Raw genomic sequence first — 27,937 nt, 5'->3', positions numbered from 1 at the left:
TAAGTCTGGCATAAAAGGACATCAGTAAGGTCCACAGTTTTACACCTAGTCCTGTAACCTGCACAGCCAACCTGTTCCAGCAATTTTTAACCTGTTCCACTGCCTTTTTCACCTTTTCTGATCCGAGTTTCAATTTATACCCATTGTTTTTTTATCCTCTCATCATACACAACCAAGAGCCCAATTTTATCTTTTTACTGGACTCTTTGCAGATAACTGGGGATCCTCCCAACATTCACAGGCTCAACAAGCTCAGCTTCCTCAGCCTCTCCCACTGGGCAGAACCCCAGCCCCACGGGCCTCCAGTTAGACAAAGTCTATTTTCTGTAAACACACATCAGTGAAGCCACATCCACAGCAGAGGCACAGACTGGGAGGTGACTTGAGGGAAACCTCATCTTTTCAGTCCAGCATTCCCAAGAGATGCCAGAGACAGAACCTGTGTATGTGACAAGACACAACAGAACAGCAAGAAAGCAAAACTAGTCTCATTCAGGAAGGCATGCCCAGAGGCTTTTATGGATTTTTATTGTTCCTGCTTTGCCTCAAAAGTCATTTTAAGAAAAAATAAGAGTGGACTAGTGCCAGATGCTGAAAGTGTAGTAGTGCTTAAAGAACAAACCACTCAAGAGGGAGAAGAGAGAATTTAAATTTAAAAACCCCCAACACTAAATACCCCAAGGAAGTTCTTGTAACTGAGAAAAACATCTATATCCTTTGCCCTTTCAAAGGATATAGATGTTTTCAAGTCTTTGCCATTTCAACTATGTTCAGGCAGCATTCAAGGGGACAGAGAGCATCTCTGATCTGAAGTGGCTGCCTGTACACAAACTCATACTACAATACAATTTGGGGATTTAAAAAGTTACCTAAAAAGGGAGATCAGAACCTCAAAATTATGTTTAAAATTAAAAAATTAATTCACCACAGTTACAGAAGCTTCTAAATAAGCAAATATCAGCAGAAAAGTGTGTTTTGGCATTTTGCATTTTGACAAGTTCCAAGAAAAACTGCAAAGTATAAAAAGCAGCACAATCCCTCTGTTTCTTATATGCAAGCTTGGATACAGCATAATATCAAGTCTGAGCATTACACTTTAGGAAAACTAAATTTCACGTGTCCCTAAGTAATTTCTGAGAATTACCAAAGATCATTTATAGCATATTTACCAGTTTAAAATACAAGTTTCTTAGAAAGCTGCATTTGCCATCAGTAGCTGAGACGTGCATGTCAAGGAATGGAGTTTGCTGCCCCGGCTCCGAAATGACCCCACTGTGACGCGGATGTGGCTGCCGCGGCGTTTCCAATGCAAGTGCTCAGCCCCAGTCACTGCTGAGTGAGCACGGCTTCATGCACTGTCCTCTGCAACTCCTCACCATTCCTATGTGTTTAGAACTTCAGAGCTGCAAAGAAATAACAACTGGATACTACTTTAAAAACACACAACACTGACCTTAGAAGATTTCATTTTTTGTCTCTTCTGTACTTAAATATGCCTTTCCTTACCAGATCTTATTTTGTACCACAAATATTTTTATGCTTTTCTAAAAGCACATCCCTGATTCTATATAACAAGGTCAGCATCAGTAGATTTTCAGTATGGTATGTGATATCAGTTACTCAGTTGTACAAGTTTGACATTGTTTAATAAATTGGGCACACACCTGCAGGAAGCAGAATTCCCAATTAAAGCCAACTCTATTTTACATTAACATGCATAGTAAATACATGCATCTGCTGACCAGGTTTTACTGTTATAAAACCTTATAAAAATGAAGAAAGCAGGTGCCATAAAAGTACATTCAAAATTGCTGCCATCACAAGCAACCACTCTCTGCTACTGGTAAGTATCAAAACTGCTTTAACTATGGAATACTTAGCAACAACAGCAATTTTTTCTTGCAGGTAAGATACATTCTTTTCTATAAAGTAAAAGAAAAAACATGCAAGTTTCGTTCAGGTAATATTTTAATCCATTTTTATTACAGGAAATACAAGAAATACAAGCATCTATTAAAAAAAAAACCTAATATAAAAATGTAGAATTATAAATTATTCATATGAAAGGAGTAAATATGACTAGCAATAAAAAAACCTTATGTTCAAGCCTGATGTTAACTACCAGTGCTGACAAAGGCACTTTCTTCTCTTGTCTTCACTCATCTGTTTCCTCATTCAACAGTTTTGAAAGATTCATTCGGGTTTTCTCCAGTGCCAAAGTTTTTGCTCGTCTTTGAGGCCTTGAACTTGACACTGGGACTGGTTCTGAAATTCTATCACAACTGAAACATAGATTGTTTAAGAGTTAGGTAAAAAAGTCTAAGAAAACTGTAGAGCTTTTATAGAACAAACTTCAAAAATGGTCTTAAAGAGCAAAAATACTTCTAAACAATTAAACACTTTTTCTTTCTGGAGAATATACTGGTGTTTTCAAGTGATATAGCAGTATCAGTAAAGATAACCAAGTGATAAGGAGTTGCAAAATAAGCAAAATTAGATGGAATCAAATTCCCCCAAAATTAGATGGAATCAAAGCAAACACACCAAACAGTCAAATGGGAGAGACTGACCCTGGTCACAATAAAGTGGATTGCTTGCTTAAGAAAGAGTTGAACACAGCTGAAAAGTAATGTTTTAATGCTTATATCTTGCAAGATCATAAGGGAAGAAATCCATTGTCTATAGTCACTTCTCAGTCATTTCTAGATGCTTGCCAACTACATGTTGGACAACAAGCAACAAGACTGTGATGAGTGGGGGAAAGAATTTAAATTTTAAAAACTTATACTTCCACAGAACAGATTAAGAAAGCCAGAAAAAACTAATTGGAGGAAGAGCAATAATGTAAACCAAAAACCTGAATTTTTTCAGCTAGAATAACTGTTGACTCAACACTCAAAACTTATGTTAAACAAATATACAGCCTTCTTGGCAGAACCTGCCACTATTTCAAAAGTGTCAGTTTGAAGAAATCTTTTTCCTTAAATATTTGTCAGTGTTTTCAGAACAGAGGGTTATCAAAACATACATGTTTGAGACAAAAACATTTTAATTTCCTTGCTAGAACAGACATCATAGTTTTGATGGTGGGGAGATAAGGATTTACCTTTCAAGACCATGTTTTGCACTTGCACCAGTTTTTCTTCTGCTCACGGTCCTCACTTCTGATGCTTTCTGCTGTCCTAAGTATAAGCAAAAGTCTTTTTTCGTATCTTGATACCATTTATTTTCTTAAACTAATTTTGTATCTACTTTTCCTCAGTGTTTGATATTGCATTGAAACAGAAATATGCAGTCAGCAGTGATAGAATGTGGTCACAAAAAACCAACAACAAAAACCCCACAATTTTTTACTTCTCCCAGAAACACAGTACATTACTGTCAATGGCTGTGGCTGTGCAAGCCTGTAGTGAGTGGGACAGAAGATCAGCTTGTCTGAATAGAGACCTCCTTGTGGAGCACAAGAGAAAAAAGGAACTGCAGGATCTCTGACAGCAAGGTCAGGCTTTGCAGGAAGATGGCAGAGCTGAGGTTCATACATGTTGGGAGAAGGCACCAAAGGCCAAAGTTCAATTACTGTTGAAACTGGTCAGTGTTTTGTGATAAAGAAGGACTTTTGAAGTAAAAGCAGGAGAAAATCCAAACAAAACACTGGATGAACACTTGCTGAAGATGGTCAGTCACCTGACTAACAGGACTAAAGAAAAAAGCAGAGCAATTCAGTGCTTTATTTGCTTGATTCATTAATATTGCTGATGCACCTCAGGCTGCCCAGTCCCCTGAATCAGAAGACCATGAGCATGGGAACGGTGATTTTCCATTTGAGGACACTGATATTGTAAGGGACCAGCTCCAACAGCTGAATGTCTGTAAGCTGAGCATGAGCCAGCAGTGACATCCTGGCTGGCACCAGAGACTTCGTGGCCAGCAGGTCCAGGGCAGTGACCATTCCCCTGTACTCAGCACTGATGAGGCCACACCTCAAATCCCAGTCAGTTCTGGGCCCCTCACTGCAAGGAGGACATTGAGGTGCTGCAGTGAGTCTGGAGGAGGGCAGTGGAGCTGAGGAAGGGTCTGGAGCATGAGGGATATGGGGAGTAGCTGAGGGAGCTGGAGGTGCCTCCCGAGTCCTATTACTTCTTATTTGTATCTGAACAATTCATTGAATTGTACACATGCTACTGTACTACACCCCTCCTGAATTACCTTCTTCATTGGGAGCAGCATTTTCAGACAATGTGATGTCTCTTTCCTGTGTCCTTTCAGAGAGACCAGTTTCCTCAGTTCTTGCAGAGTGGTTTTTGCCCACATTAGGATCCTTGCTCAATTTCATTTGGATCTTCTCAATAGCTCTTTGACATGATTTATCTTCCACTTTCTGGAGAGCACACATTTAATGTTAAATGCTACTTAAATTTACAGCTATTTATTTTATCTATAAATTTTGCCTACTAATAGGATTAGGTGAAATTACTGCACAAAGGATACAATGTGTGATATGAAAGTGACCAGTCAAGCTAAAAGGAGAAAAACTCTCCATCAATACAAGGCACTAAAATACCTTTTTTTCAATATTTTTTTTTAAAGAAAACCTGAATGTTTTTAAAAGAAAGCCTGAAAAAAATTAAAGCAACTGGACATAGCGTACAGCTACCACTAGATGATATCCCATCATGGATTCAGCATTCTTACCAACATTTCTAGATACTATTGTGTTCTATATGTGCCACACTTCCAAATTTCAATTTTTTTCCATATTAATAAAAGCAGCAAATCCTTGTAATCCTCTCCTACTTCATCTTAAATCAAGCATCCTTGTGATGCTGCCTAATGATCTTCCTATTATAGCATAACTTTAGCTGTAAAATTTCAGCTGTTAATAATTAACTGAAGATAAGCTGCAAAACTGCAAGACTCAATACTGAATTTTATTTTAACTTAAAAACAATAACTACACCACAGTTATCAAAAGAACTTGCTGTACTGCAAATGTATCAAGTCGGGCACACTTTTTCGAGCTGCTTATACTGTCTGTGGTTTATGCAGTGATATCAGCTCAGATATTGTAAATTATTCAAAAATTAATTTTCAAAACTGGTTAGGAGATAAAGTCCAGTCATATGGTCGTAGTAAACAAAAGGTCAATTTTTAAGGGTATCAGAACATTAGACTATTAATGATTAAAAAACTAAGAACGATGTTATTTGTGTACTACCTCTTGAATCTCATTGAGCAACACTAGAAGATTATCTGTAGAAGAACTACTAAGTTCTAGACAATTTAAAGCTTTTGCATAAATACGGACATCTGGTGCAGTTGGATCTGCCAGGATTTCATTGCAAATTTTCATGGCTAAAGTATCATGCACTGTTAACTCCTGCAAAGGAAAGAAATTAGGTATTAGTAATTTTGCTGGGAACTATTTACCAAAGACTATTTACAAAGAGCAGTGAGAACAATCTGATTTAAACAGTTGGCTGATTTTACACAGCAAACATCTTCCTAAAATGCACTACTTCCAGTAGATTCACCAACTGATTTTTATAAGTATCTTTCACAATATAAACAATTAGCCACATGAAAGTTCCTACTAGCATTTTTTAATTATAAGACGGAGGGGAAATTTGGGATAGGGCAGGGAAGAAAAGGGAAGGAAAAGGGGGAGGAAAGTGTCAAGCTAAAAGACTTCATTACCTGAACAGGCACTCATTTAATCCAACTGCTGACACCTGGAAACCCAGAGAGGCCCTGACAGGTAACAGTAAACTAAGGGGGAGTAGTTCTTAATCTGACACAAGTACTACTTTCCTACACTTTAACTCATTGTACCTGATAGTCCTGAAACTTCTTGGACTGAAGTTTCAGTCCACTTGGTCTCGTCAGGTCCACTAACAGTTCAGAAACATTACTGATATCTATTTCAGCCAAAGGTGATGTTGCAGGAGCATTTAAGAGTGTTTGCAGAGTTAGAAAATAAGCTTCTTCAAAGCACTCCTGGTTAGACCTGTTTCAATGAAGTCAAATATTAGTAGCAAAATAAGACAAAATTAAGTTTTCTCTTCCATGATGAAAGTTCACTGACCTGGTACATCAATCAAAGCAAATTGAGAGCAGCTAAACTTGGAAGCAACAGCCAGAAAGTTGAAGACATTAAAACCGCTTCATAGTACCAATTCAAACTTTTAGCACATGGTATTTCAAGCAAGTTTTAAGTAACACCTCCTTCCTCTGAAGAATTTGAACATTCATCGTTACTACTGAAAACTCAACTGATATATACAGACATGTTCTGTCTTGAAGGACAAGACAAAAAAATTCCATAAATACATTTCTCTAATTCATTTTCATAGATTAATCTTGTTTTCTGCTCATTCCTCCTTTCTGCTAACATTTTTCTTTGGGGGCACTTCTCATTGTGTAAGAAAGCAAGGAAACCTGGTAAAAAAAGTACACAGTGGTTAACAGGATTTTTGGAAGAAATACTGGTGATTTTTTTCTCAGAAGAGTTCATAACTCCTGCCAAGCAAGCCTAAAAATCATATTTCACTTGGTTGTGCAAGTTGTCTAAAAGTGTGGCTCCACAAGACTTGTCAAAACTATTTAACAAGTAAGATGTCAAAAAGTACAAGGTACAGTTGAAATGAAGCCTTTACTCTTGCTGATATTTATATTAACTTCCAATTTGAACCCAAATAACTACAGGAGAAAACCAAGAAAGCAAGTAATTTTTAAAAAAGCATATTATTTGCTGCTGGATTATGGAGCCAAACCAGCTGCCAAAAAACCCTTTTGAGCACTACAATTGGCTACAAAAGAACCAAAGCAAGAACTCTCCCTTTCAGCAGCTTTAAGGCTTTATACTGGCTCAAGCATTACTGAAGTATCATTCAGACTATTCCTTGTAAATTACATTCACTAGTAAAATATTATCAATGTTAAAAGCTTAAATTCATTACTCATTATCAGAGATATTGGAAACATATTAAATCAATTTTTCTGTTACTTTCATAAGAATTTGAGTAGGGAAACCCCCATTCTATAGGACACTGGGTATTTTTCTTTGGCTTTTTTCTGACAACAGCAAATATCACATTTCTTAGGGACGTTTTCCTCTTCAAGACAACTCCCCTTTGTACTACTCCTCTTAATGTGGCAACATATAGGCCACAAAAATTTAATTCAATTTGGTTTGAAAAATAGATAAGGTAACATAATACACCTAAAAGAAAACTTTACTATACAAAAGCAGATAAATACTTAGTTGTTCTAACTTGGTAAAACCACTAGCAGCTACTAAAAAGCTTTCAGCAGCAGGTAAAAGGAGATGAGAATTGCTATTTAAGCTCTTATTCCCTTCCATAAGCTCTCGACCTCTTCAGTCCACCACCAAAATAAACAGGAGATTTGAATATGCTATGAATTTAAATTGGAGTACTCCTTGGTTCAAAAACAAACCCCAAACCACAACCCAGCAGCCTGCTGCTTTGACAAGTGCTGGGCACTGATTATTTTCTTTTGAAGCATTCCTGCTAGCTACTTCTTAGTGACACTTCAAAGCCTACCTGTAGTGCTCAACATAAATAAGTAAAGCACATATTTTTAAATTAATTTTATTCAATCTCTTTGAGAAGAGTTTCAATTGTAGGCTTAGGAAAAAAAAAAAAAAAAATAAGGGAAGCCACAGGGGTAACAGGGAATTAATGGAAAGTCTTCAGAATGGTCACAGGTTGAGATTATGTACTTTCAAAAGCAATAGGCATACAAGGCTGAATTAGATGTCTAAATCTAATTTGCATTTGTGCCATTTGCAATAGAGCAAGACTAAGAAAAGGTTCCTAAAGCTGCCAGATGAATGTATATTGTCATATAACAAATTAAAAAAAGCATTACCTATTTGCATAAGCAAATAAAGGGAAGAAAACTCCCAGACAGTGTCGGAGCCGAGCATCTTCTTCAGTCATGGGATTATACCACAGCAAAACAAGACGAGAAAGGAGCTTGGCACTGATTAGCTTCCCAGAGAACATTAGTTTGGCAATGCCTTCTGCAGCTTCTGTCCGAAGTTCTGAATACTGAAGAAAGAGCTCATCATATACACGATACACCAACCATAATGTTTTTCACTAATACTTTACTGTAATAGCCTATATCCTACATTAGCAATCACTTCTCTACATTCACGTATTTCCACCTGCAAATAGAATGCAAAACTGCTCACGGGTAATCTTAGCTTGCACCAGTGACAAACTTGTCATTTTCTAGGACAGGTATTTGAATATTAGACCATTAATTTCAATTCATATCACATACTATTCCCAGGCAACTTAATGAGATGATAAGCCATCTGCAAAAATAATTTCAAAACAAAACTAAGGCAAATTTTATAATATTTCTTACCTCGCTGTCTAAGAAACCAGAAAGAAGCTTCAGAAGGCTGTGAACTGTGGCAGTCTCCTCTTCCTCCTTTACTGTTTCACTTTCATCCTCACCATTTTCTGTTCTAATGTGTGCACTTTCACTTTGAGAGTCATTGCCTCTTCTGGTTTTAAAAGGCTCAATTCCAAACAGGATTAGTTGATCAAAGATTGCCTTTAAAGCACTGAGCTTTATCTTTATTTTATCTATTTGTATAACCTAGGTTTAATATGGAAAATAAATATATCATCTTCCAGTAGACCACAAATCTTGAGATTAAGCATAGTAAGATTTTTCTTTTAATAAGATTGATCATTTTGGGAAATTTTTTATAATACTTGAACCAATTTGCAAACTTTAGGAAGGTGTGATACAAATTTAAACCTGAATTTATAATACCATCTGGGATATAATTTATCAAGTCAACTATGCAATTTGCACTACATAAAATCAAACTAATTTCACTTATGGAGTGAACATCCATGAATGGGATGTAATTCTTATTGTTCAACGCATAAATAGACACTGGACAAACATAGTCTATTTGCCTGTGGCAGCTGCAGAGTGTTAGGCATTACAAAAATATAGCTAAATAAAGTACAGTTCAATTAAAATCACAGTATGTAGAAAGACAACAGGGACCAAGAGAGTAATAAAAGTCAAAGTTACATAGGTTACTGTATGTATTATCATGGAAATAAGATGCAAGTAAAACCATGCATCATGAGTTAGCCCAGAGATTCTACATCTGTTGAGCCCAACACCCTGCTTCTGCTAGTAGCCTACATAGAGATTGTGGGATTTAGTACCTGCAGAAAGATTGCTTAACTCAAAAAGTTAAATTACTAAAGTAACTGAAATCCTCTAGAAAGAATTTTTTTTTTTATGTAACATACTGAAAGGCAAGTTAAAAACAATGTAACAAAATGTTACTTTTTTAGGAACGAAGTTCTCCTGCTGTGACTGACAACTCTACTATCTTGTCTGAGCCAAGCGTATCAGTTCAACTCTTGCTGTCATTTCTCCAGTGTCTGCCTGAACACACTCTTAGAAGAGCACAGTGGCCACCCACTCTTCCCTCAAAGCCAGAGTCAACAAGTGTCATATTTGATATAATTACCTTGGTATCAGAACAATCACCACAAGGATAGGAACTGTGGATATTACAGCATCCAACATGCTCCATATCCACAGATGTTTGGCCATGCTATTATTTGTTGGTTTGAATATTGCTTTATACTCTAGTTAACAATTCTTCCATAATCTTTAATATAAACATATTAATTATTCAGAATTTAAATCAGACACCGAATATCACATGGAAGTATGCAACAGAAATGTGAAAACCATCAGACACATTTTCAGTTTGGTTTCCCAAGGAAGGCTTAGAGAATTCTACAGCTTCTCTTTCCTGTATTGAGTAACAAATACATGACAGATTTCACCCAGATTTGGAAAAGAAAGTGAGACCTTAAAGATAAGGAACTCCTAGAAAATTTTAAGACAACAGGTGACCTTACAAAGGTAAAACACGCTACTACCAAAATAAACTGAATCTTATTAGACAACAGAAAAATCTACAGGAAACCACACTCTCCAGATCTTCAGGAAGTCAGGAATTACTGGTTCTCAAAGAACATTACTATGTATGATAGCTTGTTATAGATACAAGACTAGATTTATTTGCTAAGTCATAAAGACCATAATTTCATTTCTCATCAGATATTTACCTGTAACAGCAATGGAAACTGCTGTTGGGCAAATTTTTTGTCCTGAAGGGTACAGCAACCCAAACACAGAACTGCCATATTTCTCACAGCTGGGTGGACATTAGTTACACCTGGAAGTATCTGAAAACAATAATATTAAACTTTATAAGACAAAATACATAAACTGAAAATAAAAGTCTGACTACAAAAATATGCTTACCCTGAAATTAAAATAATTTATTTTGATACAGGATTGGAAAATGGCACCTACCAAATTTATCTAGATATAAACAGAAGCAGATTGAGTATGTTGTTTGAAATCAGCAACAAAATAATGAGCATTTTTCTTTGTGTTTTTAATGAATACCTGTTTTCAAACAAAATGGAGTTGATCACTCTGGGAAACAAAAAAACCAACACACAACAGCAAGCCTACACCTTTCTTCATAAAAGACATTAACATTCTTGCAGAGAAACAATACCCAGTTCCAAGGTATGAAATACAGATCCAACTTTAATGTACTTGAAATGGTTTTGAGAAGACAATTGTAAAAATCCACACAAAAGAAAAAACAGACTAGATACAGTATGAACAATGCAATGGCATCATTTAATATGTGTGCATTTACTAACAGTTAAAGTTACTTTGTATTCCTACATACCAGAGATTGAATGATTTCATTAATGGTTGGACTGATTCCTTTAGAAAGAGACATGATCTTCAGAACCTCATAGCACATCATCAGACACTTCAACAGTGTTTCAGGGTCATTCTTCAAGTTGGAAAAGAGACAAACATTATTAATACAAATGGTGGCTATGATAAGAATGGGGCCATTAATCATAATTTGTCCCTACCCAAATAAACTTCTCCTGTCCACTACACATTTGTTATGCAAGAATATTAATCATCATCTGCCTATAAGCTATGATCAAAATAAATTCCTTTTTATGTTTTCAGTTAGTTAAAAGTAAAAAGAATAAGAACAAGACAGCTGTTTGTTTTTTCTAGAGCATACCATCAGCTTCTATACAATTTATCTTTTGCTAGAGCATACTATTGACTGCTATAATTGCAGACAAAGACTACTAATACCATTTTTAAAATGTATTTGAGGCAAGGCCAAGCTACACTTTCTTTTAAAATTAAGAATAAATTTTAAAACATAACCAGCACTTAGGAATACAGGAAGGGAAGATACCTTCTCCACACGCATTTCTTTAATTTCAGTTTGCTCTGTGGTTTTTATCAGTTCATTTTTTGTGTGTTCCAACTCAGTTATTTTATCTTTTAATACTGATGCTGTATTAAAATCCTGAAGAGTAATGCATTCTTCCAAAGCTTGTTTTGCTTCAAAAAGTTTCACTTTTATTTCAGCCAGCTGAAATACAAAGTAAAAAGAAAGTTAACATAGTAATCTGTGGGGTATTAACCAGTGATACCCTATTGACACTAGCCAATATTAACCTACTATATAAAACTCTGGATGATTAAACTTAAAAATGTTTTCCTTATTAACTAAAATCTGCTCACCTTCAGCTTCTGCTTTCTTATTTCAGCAGCATCAATAGGCTGGTCAATTGTAACAATTGGCTCACGAACTTCTGAGATAATTTCTGCAATCTATTGTTACAAAAAATGTATTAGTGCCATTAACTGCAGTTCAGGTATATACTAAGCATTTAACTTTTCCAAATTTAAAATATTATCTTTCTGAGAAAGCATTCCACATCCATGCAGTTTCTCTTAGCAGCTCATTCCCTGTAAATAATCCTCATTTTGACAACACATAATGTTACCATGAGCACATTTCAATCCCATTTTCTCCCATCCAGCTGCATAAGCTAACAAGAAGAGCTTAAGTTCCTATCTGAGTTAACAGGAGGGAAGAGAAATCTGAAACCTGGAAACTGACATCATCCTCACTTTGGATGTTTTTGTCAAACGACCTTGCATCTAATACGATAAAGTATTCTGGAACAGGCTACTGAAGTGTAAAAGTGTAACACTTTCCTAGTCTGAGGACTGCATTTACAACACCAGTCACATCTTTAAACATAAAGGTCTCTAGAAAACCACAAAATGCAGCTATGATTAACGCCAAAATAACAACAAACAACAGCAGCAAACCCCTCCACCCCCCCAAAAAAACCAACAAAACAAAAAACCCCAACAAAACAAAACAAACAAAAAACCACACCACCAATCCAAAAAAAAAACAAGGGGGAAGGAGACAATATTTAAATACTGATATTTCTTTTACAATGCTTCATAAAGGCTGTTTGATTTATGGGGAAGACAGAGACTAGAAAACAAGCTTTTACAATTACTTACAATTTGAATCCTTCTGTCGTCATTGTTAACAATACTGAGCAATCTTTCAACAAGCAGAGGGATAAGTACTGCTGAAGTTGAAGGTAAAATGAGAATCTTTTGTAAAACAACTAGCAGATGCTTTCTGGATTAGAGGAAAAAAAACAAACAATGTTTGCTTATTCAAGAAAATGGAAGACATAAGAGTTACTATCCTACCAACTTGGAGATATTGTGATGAAGACTTCATAATACAGTATGAAACTTTTCTCAATAGCTACATTAGCTGCCAAATGTATCTTCTTACTTAGCAATGTTTGTCTTTTACTGATTTTTACCTGTTTTCCCTTGATAACAAAATGCTGAATTTTTTAATCATATGTCCCTACTGTCCAAAGTCATACCAGCAGAAACAGTCAGTATCAATACTGCAGAATGCTTTCAGGGAAATTAATTGACAGTAAACTGAAAAAAAGAAAAAGAAAAAAAAAAGAAAAAGAAAAAAAAAAAGAAAAAGAAAAAGAAAAAAAAAAGAAAAAGAAAAAGAAAAAGAAAAAGAAAAAGAAAAAGAAAAAGAAAAAGAAAAAGAAAAAGAAAAAGAAAAAGAAAAAGAAAAAGAAAAAGAAAAAGAAAAAGAAAAAGAAAAAGAAAAAGAAAAAGAAAAAGAAAAAGAAAAAGAAAAAGAAAAAGAAAAAGAAAAAGAAAAAGAAAAAGAAAAAACAACTTAAACTATCCTGCCAGTCTGGCACACATTTACACATTCCACTGAGAGTTTGAAGTTACTGCTGTGTTTATACTACCATAACTGCAAGTTTTCACAAAATGTCTGCGATGGTATGTATGAATTTTCAAATTCATTCGCTCTTCATACTTCACACCAAAAGACTGTTCAAGTTGTAACAATGACTCAGTTAACACAATTTAGCCTGGCATCTAAGATATTTGTAGCCTTTTAGACCTTGGCAGATTATAGCTTAAAAATACAAGAAACAAACAGGCATGCTACAAGTCATCTGTTGTGAAGCAGTATGTTTTTCTCCCTTTATTTTTTACATACTATGCTCCAAATGAGCAGTTCTGTAATTTCATAATCTCAATAATAGTTTATGGAAACAACTGAATTTGTTTCCCCTAACAAACTTCTAAATTAGAACTTACTATTCCATAAAAGTAAGCAGACAATATTTGGCACAACGCTGGGACCAATTCCACTAAGGAGACTGCTTCCTATTCCAGCTAGCATTAGAACTGTATTTTGTCTGTTTGATCAGATTATTTTCCAAGCAGAGGTTCTATACCTGTCCTCAGGCTTGAGTGTCTTAAGCTTAGTAACACAAATTTGATATTTAAGTTTACCTTCCTCCCTCTTCCATGGTATCCATGCAGCCTATGATTAGAATCAGTTGCTGGCCTATGAATTCTTTTGTCATCAGGTTTTCAAAACAATTAAAATCTTCTTTTTGCTCTTCACTGAGAACTGGCATATTTTGAAGATAACTGAACCCAAACAGAACAGATATAATTACATTCAGATTCACTGTTGGACAGTAATAAATAAGTAAATAAATAAATACACTCCAAAGAAATCCAACTATCAACACCTGCCCCACCCCAATAAAAAACCACACCACTTTCTTCTCCTATATAAACAAATGGTTATGTTAGCTACAAACCCTAAACATTTATGATAGTGTTTTTTCATATATATTTCTCACGAAGTTATTTATACTAAATAATGTACAGTTTCAAAATAATGCACTTCATTTTTAAAAAATCCCATTTGTGAATGTAATACATAGGAAACAAACTGTCAAGTAATGTTACATGTGATTTCAGTTCTGTAAAAACGCATAAAGGTAACATCTTAATAACAATCATGGAAATGTACTGTGACTTCTTAATCTGATTAAACATGTCATCACAGAATAAGAACCTGTTATCAGATACATTCAGTCATACATACATTCATCAGATACATTTCAGCATGGAAAGTGTGATCAGTTTGTTCCATTTCTTTGTTTTTTTATCAAAATTTTTTCTATCAGTAAGAGTTATGCATGTTCAGAAAATCTGGAGTGAAACATCATGTACAAAATTCAATATCACAAAATACAATTCAAATATTGACAGGAACTGTAAAAACGATGCTTTTTTCCTACCTCAGCTTTGTAGATACTTTTCATTAACAGCTTGTTATTTTTAGCAGATTTTTACAATGTCTTCAAATTTAGGACAAAAAAAACTTTGCATGTAACTACTATTTAAGAAGATCTGAAATAAAAATTGTTTCTGATCATTTAATAATAATGTCACCTGCACCAGGTAACAGTGAATATGGAAATGCAGCTCACAATCCAGCTTTTTTTCTGAAGACCCAATGAAATGACTTGCATGTTCCTGCTTCTCCTAACAAACACCCTCAACAGTGCACTGCACAACTTTACACTGTACACCAGAAGATTGAGTGAAAATCTTACCTGAAACAACAGCTCAATAGTGAGGGTTTTAACAGTTGATACCATAAACAATTACTAGTAAACTGATTAATTTTAGCCTCACCCTAAAGAGTAATGTAACTGAAGGCACTTTGAGCAAGATTGGATGAAAACAGAACAAATGTTCTCTTGAAGAACAGTTTTTTTTGGAAAATAAATGTTTCATGGACTGTTAAATGAATGAATAAATTTATAACCACCAGACTAGATATACATTTCAAAACTAAGGAAGCACAGATGCTTCATTTATTAAAAGTTTATGAAACATGGTAACACATTCCACACTGAAATGTGTAATAATGACTTCTGTAATCACTACAGTATACTACATCCAGTACAGTGAGAAAAGAATATGCATATTTTTAATTGAAAACATCTATCAATACAATGCATTTTTCAGCAGATCTGATTTATTATCATTTCAGGAAGATTCACTGTTTTACAGGTACAACACCTCAATGAAGATTTCCCATCATTATCCATGCTCAGAAGCAAATTCTGTTCAAAATTTATGTTAAGACTAAAGAACCCCATGAAGACAAAAAAAAAAAAAAAAGAAAAAAGAAAGCCAAAACAAAAAACAAACCCAAGCAAAACACACAAACACACACCCCATCAATAAAAAAAATTGCCATTCTTCGCTTGAGTAAAAACACTGCCTTAAAAAAACATTCATTTCCAGCCTCCTGCACCCTCCGGTTAAATAACTGTTCTATAACTGGCTCATTTTGCAGCTCTGTCACTGCCTTCAAACATAAGTTTTTAGAGAGAATGTCTGCCTCAGCAGGCAAAAGAGAAAGGAAGTTTCAATTCAAAAATTCTTCTCTTAGGCACAGTAGCAAAATTTTACTTTATTCTCACAAATTACAATAATGGAAGAAGTGACAGTTTCTGCAAGCTCTAAAAAATCTCTCAAAAATATTTTCAAAAAAGGAAAGCTAAAATTTTTTAAGCACAATTTTGGGTTTGAAGGATACCTGAACACTTGAATAAAAGAAATATTCTCAAATTTTTAAAAAATATACTTTAGTAGTAAGAGATTTATTTTTAAATGCAATATACCTCAATAAATAATCTGCATATATAGCTGGTTCTGGCAACACCTGTTCTAGTAAAACTTCACCTTCTTCGCCTTTTGAGTTTAGATATTCACAAAGACATCTCCAATATAACACATTCTCAGCTGTTAAATCCTCCTGTGGAATCAGCTTTCTAAAAAAAAATAAACAAAGCGATATGAAGAGATGAATAAAAGAGTATAAAACAATAAATACACTGAAGTCTTAGAAAATAAGAAATAAATATTATCTCCAAAAATGCAAATAAAACACCATCAAAAGTATTCCCCACAGAAATAGTTAGAGATTGAGAAAAATAATTTCCTCTCTCTTGAGGACACAGAGCTCCACAAGCCATTCACAGTATTTTAACTCAAGGCTGTTCACACCAGTTTGCAGAAAAATTCTGCCCAACCCTTCAGACCTTCTAGAGCAACCAGCCAGGTACTTTATGAAACATTGTTATCACTGCACAAGTCTGGAAAACTGAACACCATTAATCCACAAAAATGCAAAACTGCATTAAAATATTTTTCAGCATCTATGAATTGTTTCTTCCATTCTTAATACAAGATCTTGAGACAACAATGGAGTAGCAATCATAGTATGCCAAATGCAAAATCTAATACAACTTTTTCCCTGCAACTCTGTAAGTTCATCATCATCTGCCATCATACACAGATCATCCATCATGAGACCCCTACTCCTTTTTAGATCTATAGTATTTTTCATGCCAAGTATGGCAATTAATTTTTGTTTTTGAAGCAGAACATTAAGTTGTGCATTAATTCTACTTCAAAACAGAAGACAGTATCACTGTGGCGGTACTTTTTTACTCCCTTGAATCCCATTTTGCTTGTAAACTATCAACAATTTTGATTTTGCCTTAGATTGCTCACACACGAAACAGACAAAAATCCAGCCAAAAACACCCAAGATAACATGTAGATGAAAACTGCTCATTTGACAGGTTCTCATAAATATGACAGGTCTTTATTTAAAAGTAAATTTAACAAACAGAAATCACTTTAAAAATCTAGCTATTTATTATTCTGATACTCCATCATTCAAGCTGTACTCAGAAACTTCATATAAAAACAATCCTACTGTTTTCCATAAATTAAATTAATATAAGCTTCATTATAAAATGAGTAATTTGACTTACTTTTCAAAATGTCATTGTCTAACAGATATGGTACTTTAAAAAATTCTCAGCCCAGTTTTTCAGAATTCAAGCTTCATTTTGCTCAGGATAAAAGTCAGACCAATCGGAATGAAATTATTTTGAAGAGTGGTAGGAGTCTCAGATGATAAAATTAAGTGACAAATTGTCACTGATTAAAAAGCAATAACAAAATCTTGCTCTGTATTATGGGAGGAAATGCACAGTATCATACGTAGGGCCTTGCATTCTGGTTAGTAGCATGACATGTTTTGAAATCAGTAGATGCTGCATGCACTGCACTCCAAAACTGTAGATGTGGGCCTGTCTAGCTTTAGAAAGCATCAATAATAGTGAAATAACTTTCTTACAGTGGAAATGTGCCAGTATCTTAAGAAGTGAAAAGGAATTTAGTTTTATGTTCTCATACAAAATACTCATCTTTTGGAAATGAAGAATGCTCTGCATACCTGCTATCAAGGTTTTTACAGTTCTGAACAATGTCATGAAGTGGAGATAATGAAAACATAGCATTTAGTACTGGGGTGGCCACTTCTGGGCAGTTTTCTATATCCAGTCTATGAAGCAATTCTAAAACATCCCCTTCAGTGAATTGTAACCAGGCTTGAAGTAGCTTCTTCTGCATTACCTCCTTTACAGCATCTAATAATACAGGAATTCAAACAGTTTAAAACAAAGTTTAAAAAATATCAATTATTAAACATATTTTCACAAAACATTTTTCTGTATTAGTCTTTTTGCAAAATAAGTTATTAGACAGTTAAACTCAACTGTACATTACCTTAAATAAAGAAAAACCCTGTTTAGCAAGAACTACCTAGGGAACACCCTTTTTTCAAGGCAATGTAATTTTTCCTCTCACAGGGAATTTAAAAAAAAAGACTCTATCAAAAAAACTTACATTTAAAGACAGCATCTCAACTCAGAAATCCTACAAACCACAAACTCCTGTAGAAGAAATATTCAAAATCAGAATCACAGAATAGGTAAGACTGGGAGGGACCACAGTAGGTCATCTGGTCCAACTTCCCTGCACAAGCAGGGCCATCCCAGAGCACATGGCACAGGGCTGCATCCAGACACTTTTTGAATATTTCCAGTGTGGGAGACTCCACAACCTCTCTAGGCAACCTGCTCCAGTGTTTGGTCACTTGCACAGTACAAAAATTCTTCCTCATATTCAGATAGAACATTCTGTGCATCAGTGTCTGCTCATTGCATCTTTTCCTATTGCTTGGCAGCACTGAGCAGAGCTTGGCTCCATCCTCCTGGCACCCTCCCTTCAGACACTGAAAGACATGGATGAAGTCCTCTCCCAGTTTTCTCAAGGCTGAACAGGCCCAGCTCCTTCACCCTGTCTTTGCAACAGGGATGCTCCAGTCCCAAATATTCTGGGTAAGCATTGTTACATACTTGCTCTGTTTCAGCAATCAGCCACTTTTGGACATAAAGAATTCTCATGCTATTTCAAATTATGTGAATGGATTATGAAGTTTACATATGATACTTTAACTCCCTACTCACCACTGCCACAAGAATCCAGTTCCTGGATCAATAGACTACCATTTTAATAATGAAAAAAGTATTTATGGGAACATCCAGAATGTATACATCATTAATGCATTCACCCAGACTTAAGCAGGGAAGTTGAAAGGTTAAGAGTCTGATGGAGGTAAAAACATAGTAACTAGGAAGGAAAACAATTTTACTCTTAGGCTCTTTAAGAAAACAATATCCAGTATAAGGGAAACGAAATCCACACACACTAACAACATTCATCTTTCCTCTTATATGTAACTCATGATAATAACTACAGCACTTAAATATAGTTGAGTTCAAAATGAACTGTAAAAAGGCCTTGAAAAAGCTAAATTACTGTCCTAAGGATAAGAAGCCTCTCCAAGAAGGTGAAAAGCATAAACTAGTAGAATACAGTACAATGAGCTGAACTCACCCTGAAAAGCATAACAAAGCAGAATGTGGATTATGTATTCTAGACCTTTTCTGACTATAAGTCCTTGTTCTGAAGCCAATATGGAAAAACACCCAAAATTTTAATGTGGGTAACCTTGAATGAGCAGGTTTCTCTCTTGTTAGCTCAGGAGTTACCCAGATAAGCAAATTCAATAAAGATATTCAAGGTTACAGGATTTGCAGTATTTGCAATATCAAATAGCCAATTTGGAATACAACCTATCTTACAGGTTGAAGATAGGTTATCTTCAAAGAACATATGATATCAGTCAAACTATATACCCTGGCAGATGTTTTCCCTTGTAATGTCAAGAAAAGGAAAGTCCTCAATAGCTGGGATGTAAAATCATCCTAAGGAAGAGACAGACACTAAGAAAGTATCTGTCCTGGATCATAAAAGAAGACACTTCTTTATGCTGAACACATCAATATCACCAAGAAACAGGCCACATATAAAGGCTGTACTTTCTCTTTAAGGGAATACAACAAATATTTGCTCCTGACAAGTGAAGAATCACATGAAAAATTAGGGAAAGTAGTTTCCTCCTCAGTTTGGAAAGATTACTGAGAGAAATGCATTCACCCTAAGAAGTATCTCTCAAGACCAAGGATTATTGGGGGAGTGGCGGCAGCCAGCAGACAAGCAGCAACTAGTCAGATAAAACAAAACTAGTGTATCAATAAGAAACAGTAATTCAGAACACAGGTTTTTCAGTGTTGGACTTCAGAAACAGAACATAGCAAACTTCTTTAGGCTACTACAGACCAATTCAGGATAGGCGATGCAAAGTGACTAAAACTTCCTATACAGAAGGAGGTGGTCTTTCTAAGTGTAGTTCTACAAAGCATAAAAAGGGACTCAGCTGATTCTCTCTTCCTTTCCTGTCAAGAACAGAATAAGATCCCCAGCTAGCCAAAAACAATAGCAGATCAATAAAAATACATGTATGCATGACACCTTAAGGAGATCTAGTTCCCAGTACTTCAGTCTTGTTTTGTAAGTGGATATCCACATAGATCATAATTCTCACAATTCCCAAGCAGCATATCATCACTCAACAAGGGAAATTCTCAGAGTAAAATTCAGCTTAGTGCAAACTTTCCAATCAAAGTAGGGGGATTACACATCAGCACTCAGTAAAACTAGTAGCTTATATTGTGAAATTCATGCATACAATTGCTGCTGTTGAGGGAAACAAAAAAAAAACAAAACTATGTTCTATGTAGGCAGAGCAAAACTGTCTTGCCCAGATGCAGGTGATGTTTTGATCTTTTGACAACAGACAACAACACCCCACACAATTATGGGTATATTCTGAATGGCTCTTTCTATAGAGTGATACAGTACAAAAGACATTAAAAAGAATAAAGCTGCCCCACGGTGAAATGCGTAAGGGTCAAAGATTCATTAAAAGAAAATTCAAGCTAGATAAACAAAAAAATAACCAGCTGAGATTTCTCTCTGAGAGCACAAAGGAAATATTTTCAAACTGATATTAATGTTCACATTTAAATTCTTTAATAAGTTTATTAGTTACAAAAATATCTGTAATGTAACATTTCCAAATACACCAAATTAATTACATTTTTCAGATTCTGTATTTAATTACCTTTTTTAAAAAATTTTAATAGTATTTGGTCTTATTTTAAAGCTCATTGGCTTTCAGGTTTTTTGAAAGTGCAATTATTTTCTGGTTTGTTCACCATAAGGGGCCTGGAAAAACAAAGCAGCAAGCAGATTTAATGTGTCTAAACACTTCCTGATACTCTTCAAGCTTCTTATTATTGCTATCACAGCTTTTGCACATGTCCCCCCAACACATTAGAAAGTATTCTCTCTTAAACATTAGTATTAAGATGTTAATAAACCCATGATCTCTTACCAGATCGGTCATTAAGTCCTTGTTGTAACAATTTAACTCTCTGTGCTATTGTCAGAGCTCTCATGTGAACTTTTTCTGCCAAAACCTTAAAAAAAAATATTAAGACATTAAAACACATTTCCACATGTGATAACAAACAATCCCATTACCTACCTATGGTTTTACACTTTGAGTTTTAACTATACTTCCGCATAAATCTTAAATCAATAGAAACCTCTAATACCTATACCAACAGCACTGTACGAACACATTAACTATCAGATCCTTGTGCATGGAGGAAAACAAAGTAAAATAAACAATAAAATTAACACATGGCTTAGAAGCTCATCAGCTCTACTTGAATGCAACACCTGGACATGAAAACTAGCCTTTCTCTTTAAAGTGTGAAGGGTAATGAATACCTACAATAAATTACAGAACTTGGTACTTTCCTTAAAAAAACCTACTGACACAGAGATTCAGTTGAAAAAACCAATCTAGCCTAAAATAAAATAAGCAGTTCTGTGTGCAAAAAATGAACATTTTATTTCAAGATCTCCCATAAGATGCCTACATAAGAAACAGACATGTTAGCATACTTTCTTACCTCTGCATGTAAACATGAGTAACGGTTGATACTTCCCAAAATTGCAATACCAAAACTATGCCATTTTTTACTACTACTGTGGTCCTAACATCCACTATGTAATAACAGAAAAGCAAATTTGCTCAGTAACATCACAAAATGCATAAAGAAAAAACAATAGACTGCATACATAATTCATACTGTTACTACCTGATCTTCAACAGACAAATTCTACCACACAAGTAATTTCTATCAAGCAAGTTCTACAGTCAAGTTTTCAGCAGTTCTAACTAGAAATCTAGTATTAAATCACCTCCCCCCCCCTCAAAATTTTGGTAAATGAAAATAAATTATTTAACTGTTCTTAGTGTTAAGTGAAATATAATAAAAGATTTATAGTCTGTTTTCTAAGTCAGCCTTTGCAGTTAATAGTCAGTAATCCAATTTACCTCATATGCCAGCTTTCTGATAGCCTCCTTTACATCCATGGTGCGGCCTACAATTATTGGCAAAGTCCTTTCTGATGGAGCGATACATGACAGCACAGCACGTCTCACATCTGGGTTTGAATCATTTTCAAGCAACATGCTGTAAACTGAAAATAAAATAGTCATAATAATGCTTTCATATGAGTTGGAAACAAAGAAAAACAGAAAATACAATCAGCAGCTATTATCAGAACCCCTCTCCTGCCCCTGCAGAGCTGATAATTTACGAAACGGTTCAGGGTCACAACTCCAAGATTTTATGGTAACTACATGCTGAGCTATGATGTCAAAAGAAATAATATTTGTAACCATAAGTAAGATCTTCAGTTAATAACTCCAAAAATTGCTGCTCCAGATCCCACCCATAAATAACCACTTTGTCATTTATTAGCAGAAAAAAAAAAAATTTCAAAATATTGGCTCTTTAAGACCTCTATTCACTAGTTGTACTTCTTCATTATATTTTGTGATAGCTTCATTATCTTTTAGATCCTCAAATTTTCCTATAAATGGAAAACTGAAATCTCCATTAATCCTACCAAAACTCTTATAGTAAATCCCTAACATCCCTCACACTCTTTTATTATATTTTGAACCTTATTCAAAATCCAAAGCAGCTATAAATTTAGTTTAATCAGAGTATACATGAATTCATCTTGCTCTGTGAGACAATGATTTACTATGAAATTTATGTGCTCCTAAATAAGTAACCTATAAACAACACGTAGAAAATAAAATTTAAACAAAGCTACCTTATCAACAGAAAATCCCAATTAAGTAATTCTTTACAAAAGGCAATATGTAAAGATTAATCAAGGCACAATTTACATACCAACTCTGCTGGTACAAACTAGACTTTGTCTACCTCGAGGCAAAGGAAGTAGCAACTTAGTCAAGGATCATACAATACACAAAGAAAGCCTCAAACATCATCAAGATCTCTGCATTGCAGAGATGGTGATCTCTTCTAGAAAAGTTATCATAATTTGAGACAACAGTAGTTTTTCCTCTATCATCTCTACTCTTCTAAGAGTTTTGTACTAATTCAATTAACAGTACCAAAGGGTCCTTAGAGGGCAAGAACTGGATAAACACATATTATACCTCCACTCTAGTATACAACACATTTTCACAAGCCTATTTCTACAATCAGTTCACAGACCTCAGTATGATTGTCCAAGCAGATCTCTCCTAACAGTTGTCTTTTCCCCTTGAACACACATAGCACTTGCATCTTCCATCTCCTCTACCAAAGAATTTCACTGTTTAAAAATTATTACAAGAATACCCTCAAGCATCCTTATATTCAGTGCTCAAAAAAAAAAAAAAAAAAAGCTTTAAAATACTTTGAAGTAAGGTAAATTAGACAAAAGAGAAAGGCCAATACTACTTACTATTAACAACAGGGCAGTTTTCATCCTTAGGATCTTGAAGCCTTGACAGGGCCAAGACAGCTTGAATTCTCACATTTGGAAATTTATCTTCAAGTCTAATCAGCATAGCTTCATTAATTTTATCAAATAAGTCATCATCAATCTCAGCATTCTCTGGCATATTTCCCAAAATCTTATTAACAAGCTGACAGGTTCGAAACCTAACTGCATGGCTGTTCGCATTGTGAGACTTAGGGAAAGAAAAAAAAAGATATTCTTATTATCACACTTTTCTCATTTCCAACATAAGGCTATTAATGTGTACATCTAAGTGCCTAATATTCTACAGAATTAATGAAATATGGACTTCTATGTTTCAAAAGCTTTTCCAATTTAATTTTATTTTTAATTTCAAAAAGCCATAGAACTAAAAAACAATTACAGCCCATTGCCTAGACCAGCAACTCTAGAAAATTGGCAGTGCCTTCACAAAGGAAGCAGCACACTGACCACTGCACGCAGCCTGCAGTGCATTAGCCAACTTACTGTTCTTCCTCCATAAAACATTAGCAGGAAAAAAAAAACACATCAGCAATTATGATTAGTTATCTTAGGCCTGATCCATAATCTTTCCTTGGCAAATCAATAGTTTAGGAAAATGTAATTCTATTTGTGTGTTTATGCTGTTGGAGCCATGTAATGCAGTAAGCAGAAAGGACTAATACATGTGCCAACCACAGTTGCATAGATCTTCTAATATTTTTGTTATCAAAGGGAGAGTATAAATTAATTCCCACAACACTTCTAAAATTTCACACTTACAAATATACCTATAGTAAAGCCTATAGTGACATATCTGATAGCCATATAAGAGAACATTCATTTTTCTCAAAGGCCAATTTTGAAATCCAGTTGTTGAATTATTGTGTGTGATGTGGTGTATCTTTTTGTGCTGGGAGAATGGGGATGGTGTTACTTGTCAAACACTAGCTTTGTTTTGCTTTCACTTTTTAAGTTCTAATTTGTAATTATTGTCAAGTACCAGCAAGTTTTCCCCACTGCAAAACATTTCTAAGTTAGAAATGTTAGACATTTAAGAATATATGTTAACTGTACCTCAAGCAGGAATTTAAACACATAATTCAGAAGTAAATTATCTTCTTCTCCCTCCTTACTACCATCTTCTGTCTCCACGTGATAGAACGAAGTAACAAATCCAGCTGCAAAATTGATCACTCGTTCCACTGTTGGTTCCCGCCTATAGATTATCATAGCATACTTGAGGAAGTGAATGAATTTTTCATTAAAGTCTTCTTTATCATCCAACTGGGAAAAAAAAAATCAAAGCACAACAAAATATAACTATCCGGTTCATCTTTCGAAGCTGTACCACAGAAAAAATAAAGTAAGTGGGCTTACAATTGACAGCTTCCAATTGAATTTAAATTTTTAAAGGGCTACAGCTAGCAGCGGGGCACACCCGCTGTCGTGCCCTCCTCAGTGAGTATTTTGCTGTAACTCCACAGCAGGCACATTATAACCGCGGGGTTCCCCCCGGCCGATAGATTTCAGGACAACAATCAGCACCCCATCCATTCTATCCTGCGCCACACCCACATCTCGAGTATCCGAGCACCTTCCCGCGGCATCACCAACACCCGCGGGCAGCTCTCATCGCCGCGTTCGCCGCAGACAACTGTGCAGAATAGTTCAGCGGCCTGGCTTTGCAGCATTTGAGTGGGTTTATTTGGGGAGGGCTGGGGGTTTTGTTTGTTAGCTTGTTTTTACGTTGCGGGCTCTCCTTAGGCACACTGGTGTTCGCTTTAGGGGAACACTGCGGAGGCGGCCCCCGCCCCCTGGGGACCAGCGGAGCAGCCGCTGGGGCCCTCAGCTCCCCCCGCGCCGGGTCGCCCGAGGGCAGCCGTACCTGAGCATAAGTGCTCTTCAGAGCCGCCACGAGCTTCACGTGGTTCTGGCGAGGCTTCTGGGCCAGCTGAAAGGCTTCCTGGACCTGCAGCAGCTTCCTTCTGGCTACCATGGCCGGGAGCGCTTGCGGCACCAAACCCCTCACGGCCGCGCGCGCCAGCAACGGCCGCGGCGCCCGCGCGCGCAGCTTCAAACCCCGCGCGGGAGCGGCTCCCGATCTCGCGAGAACGCCGGGCGGGCGCGCGCTCGTGCCTGCGCGCTGGAGGCGGGGCGGGCGATGGCGGCTGGAGGGCGGGAGCGCGCGGGGAGCGGCGCCATTTCTACCGCCACAGGGGGACTCTGCTATCTTCTCGTCCAAGCTGCGAGCGAACACTGCCATGTCCCCTAGACCATGGCCCTGAGAACAGTCACTTCTTGAACACTTCCAGGGATGGTGACTTCACCCATCCCCCTGGACAGCCCACTCACCTTTCTGTGAAGATTCACCCTGTGAAAAATGGATATTTTATGATTGGCTTTTTGCAAACATTACAATTAATATTATATGTGTAATGTTAAAAAGTTATGCTGTATTAATTCTCTTAAGTAGTGTGTTAAATATAGTTTTAGGTTCTAACATAATATCAAAATAGAGACTATGTATGTGGGGGGAGGTTTTTTTTTTGGTTTTTTTTTTTTTTTTAGGAATTAGATACTCGCTTCAAAGAGCACCTAAATCTTCCAGAGGAAAAAAAAATTATAGCTTTCTTATCAGAATAAACTAATTAATTTCTTCAAGCCTTGCTCAGTCTCAAAGACACCTTGGGGATTAAAGGAATCAGTTAACATACAACAGACAAAGTTCTTGTTTTAAATAGAATGTATAAATAACCTCAGTATATGAACATGCAACAAGCTATTGCCTTTAAAGTTATTCCTTTGTTCACAAAGTATACTTTACGTGACATAGTGTGCAAGAGCATCCAGACATCCATAATTCTTTGCTTTTTATTGTCTTCTAATTGTCCTGACTATAAACTTTATTACTCTTATTATATTACTATTTTTATAACCATTTTATTATTATTAAACTTTTAAAATTTTAAAAACCAAGTAATTAGCGTTTTTCACAACCCTAATCACCCTTTCTGTGAAGAAATTCTTCCTAATGTCCAACCTTAAGGTGGCTCGTAAGACTGTGTTCCCCAGTCCTGCCTGTGAGCAGATGCCTGCTCATATAGCGCTATCTGGCTATAGCCTCCTTTCAGGTGGTTGAATGATGAGGTCCTCCTGAACCTCGTCCAGGCTTTACAGCCCCAATTCCTGCAGCTGCTCCTCATGGGATTTGGGCTCCAGACCCTTCAGGGCGGGCTGGGCCATGCGGGGGCCCTGCGGCTGTTCCAAAGCCCGTTTGTAGTGTCAGTCCGGCTGTGGCTGAGGGGGAGCGGCACGGGCGAGGCCTTCCAGAATTACATTGGCCAAAATAGATAAATGTGCCTGACAAACCCGCCCGGAGCTGCTCTCCCAAAGCCCTCTCTGGACGTGAGCACCAGGGAAAGAACAGACCGGTTTCGTAAACCGAAATGGCAGCGAGCTGAGAAAGCTCAGCCGCTGTCTAAATAATGAGAGCTCATTGAAACTCTGCTCTTCTGTACCCTCTGCGAGGGGCCTGAGAAGGCGCACGTACAGATGCAACACCCATTTGCGCTCCTTCCAGTATGAATCCCTTTTTAGTGGAAATTTCCCCCAAGCTTTCAAGTGTTTGTTGTGAAGCAATGCTTTCCCAGAAATCCTTTAACTTGAGAATAGTAATAAGCCTCATTATCTCAGTATCTCATTAAAAACAGGAAAGATAACTAAGCTCAAACCCCGGAGCTGTGTTAATGTTACGGAACTTAGGGTGAGCATTAAATGACACAATTAACGAGAAACAAGGGCGTGGCTGGTTAGTTAAGGAGAAACATTCTGAGCATGTATCAGAGTTACAGACAACATTCAAAGAAGTGAACACAAGCTATGGACAGCAGGAACTTAAGGTTTGACATCCAAATATGTTTGGGCTTTAAGAAAAAAGTACCTGATGGACCTCAAGGGATGACAGCTATTTAGTAAGGACAGGTGACAAACCATCAAATGACAAGAGGTCAAATAGGCAGGACCTGGATTGAAGAAGGGTCATTTTTGTCTAAGGAGAAAAAAAAGAAAAAACAGAAATAAAAAAGAAAAACACTAGGGGTCAGTCTTGTTCTAGATCTGAATCTTCCTAGTGTTTTTATTTAAGAAGCAGATTTTAATCAACCAAATAATTGGAATTATTTTCTCCTTACAATGGTGTCAAGGATTATGGGATATATATGAGCTGTATGTGAAGAATGGAGGGCAGCAGCTGGAGACTAAGTATTCTCTTTTATAGATAAAAATAAATTCTAAAATAATTTAAATATGTGGCAGAGGGCTTTTTTCCCCTGACATATTATACTACCATGCATTTGTGTATGTTTTAAAAAAATACCTCCATTTTAAAGATGAGTTTTATATTTTTTATTAACTTCTAAAATATATGGATCTGGCCTAA

At 36.1% G+C, this 27,937-nt stretch overlaps 1 protein-coding gene across 1 annotated transcript; it reads right to left on the bottom strand.

Annotated features, from left to right (window-relative positions):
* Positions 1-1,950: 1,950 nt before the first annotated feature.
* NCAPG (non-SMC condensin I complex subunit G) lies at positions 1,951-25,592 on the bottom strand. The gene is made up of 20 exons (XM_002193607.6): positions 25,385-25,592; positions 24,574-24,783; positions 23,479-23,707; positions 22,046-22,191; positions 21,032-21,116; positions 17,624-17,816; positions 15,996-16,145; positions 13,795-13,935; positions 12,460-12,583; positions 11,659-11,748; positions 11,327-11,506; positions 10,787-10,897; positions 10,146-10,265; positions 8,398-8,634; positions 7,891-8,072; positions 5,830-6,004; positions 5,216-5,377; positions 4,207-4,378; positions 3,107-3,182; positions 1,951-2,282 (listed from the first exon to the last, which is right to left on the bottom strand). Exons 1-20 carry the CDS (start codon positions 25,493-25,495, stop codon positions 2,156-2,158), a joined length of 3,021 nt encoding a protein of 1,006 aa, XP_002193643.4. The 5' UTR covers positions 25,496-25,592; the 3' UTR covers positions 1,951-2,155.
* Positions 25,593-27,937: the final 2,345 nt, after the last annotated feature.

This window comes from Taeniopygia guttata, chromosome 4 (genome assembly GCF_048771995.1).
Source record: "Taeniopygia guttata chromosome 4, bTaeGut7.mat, whole genome shotgun sequence".
NCBI classification, from domain to species: domain Eukaryota; kingdom Metazoa; phylum Chordata; class Aves; order Passeriformes; family Estrildidae; genus Taeniopygia; species Taeniopygia guttata.
Note: the sequence above shows the minus strand (reverse complement) of the source record. Positions and strands in the feature narration are given on the sequence as shown.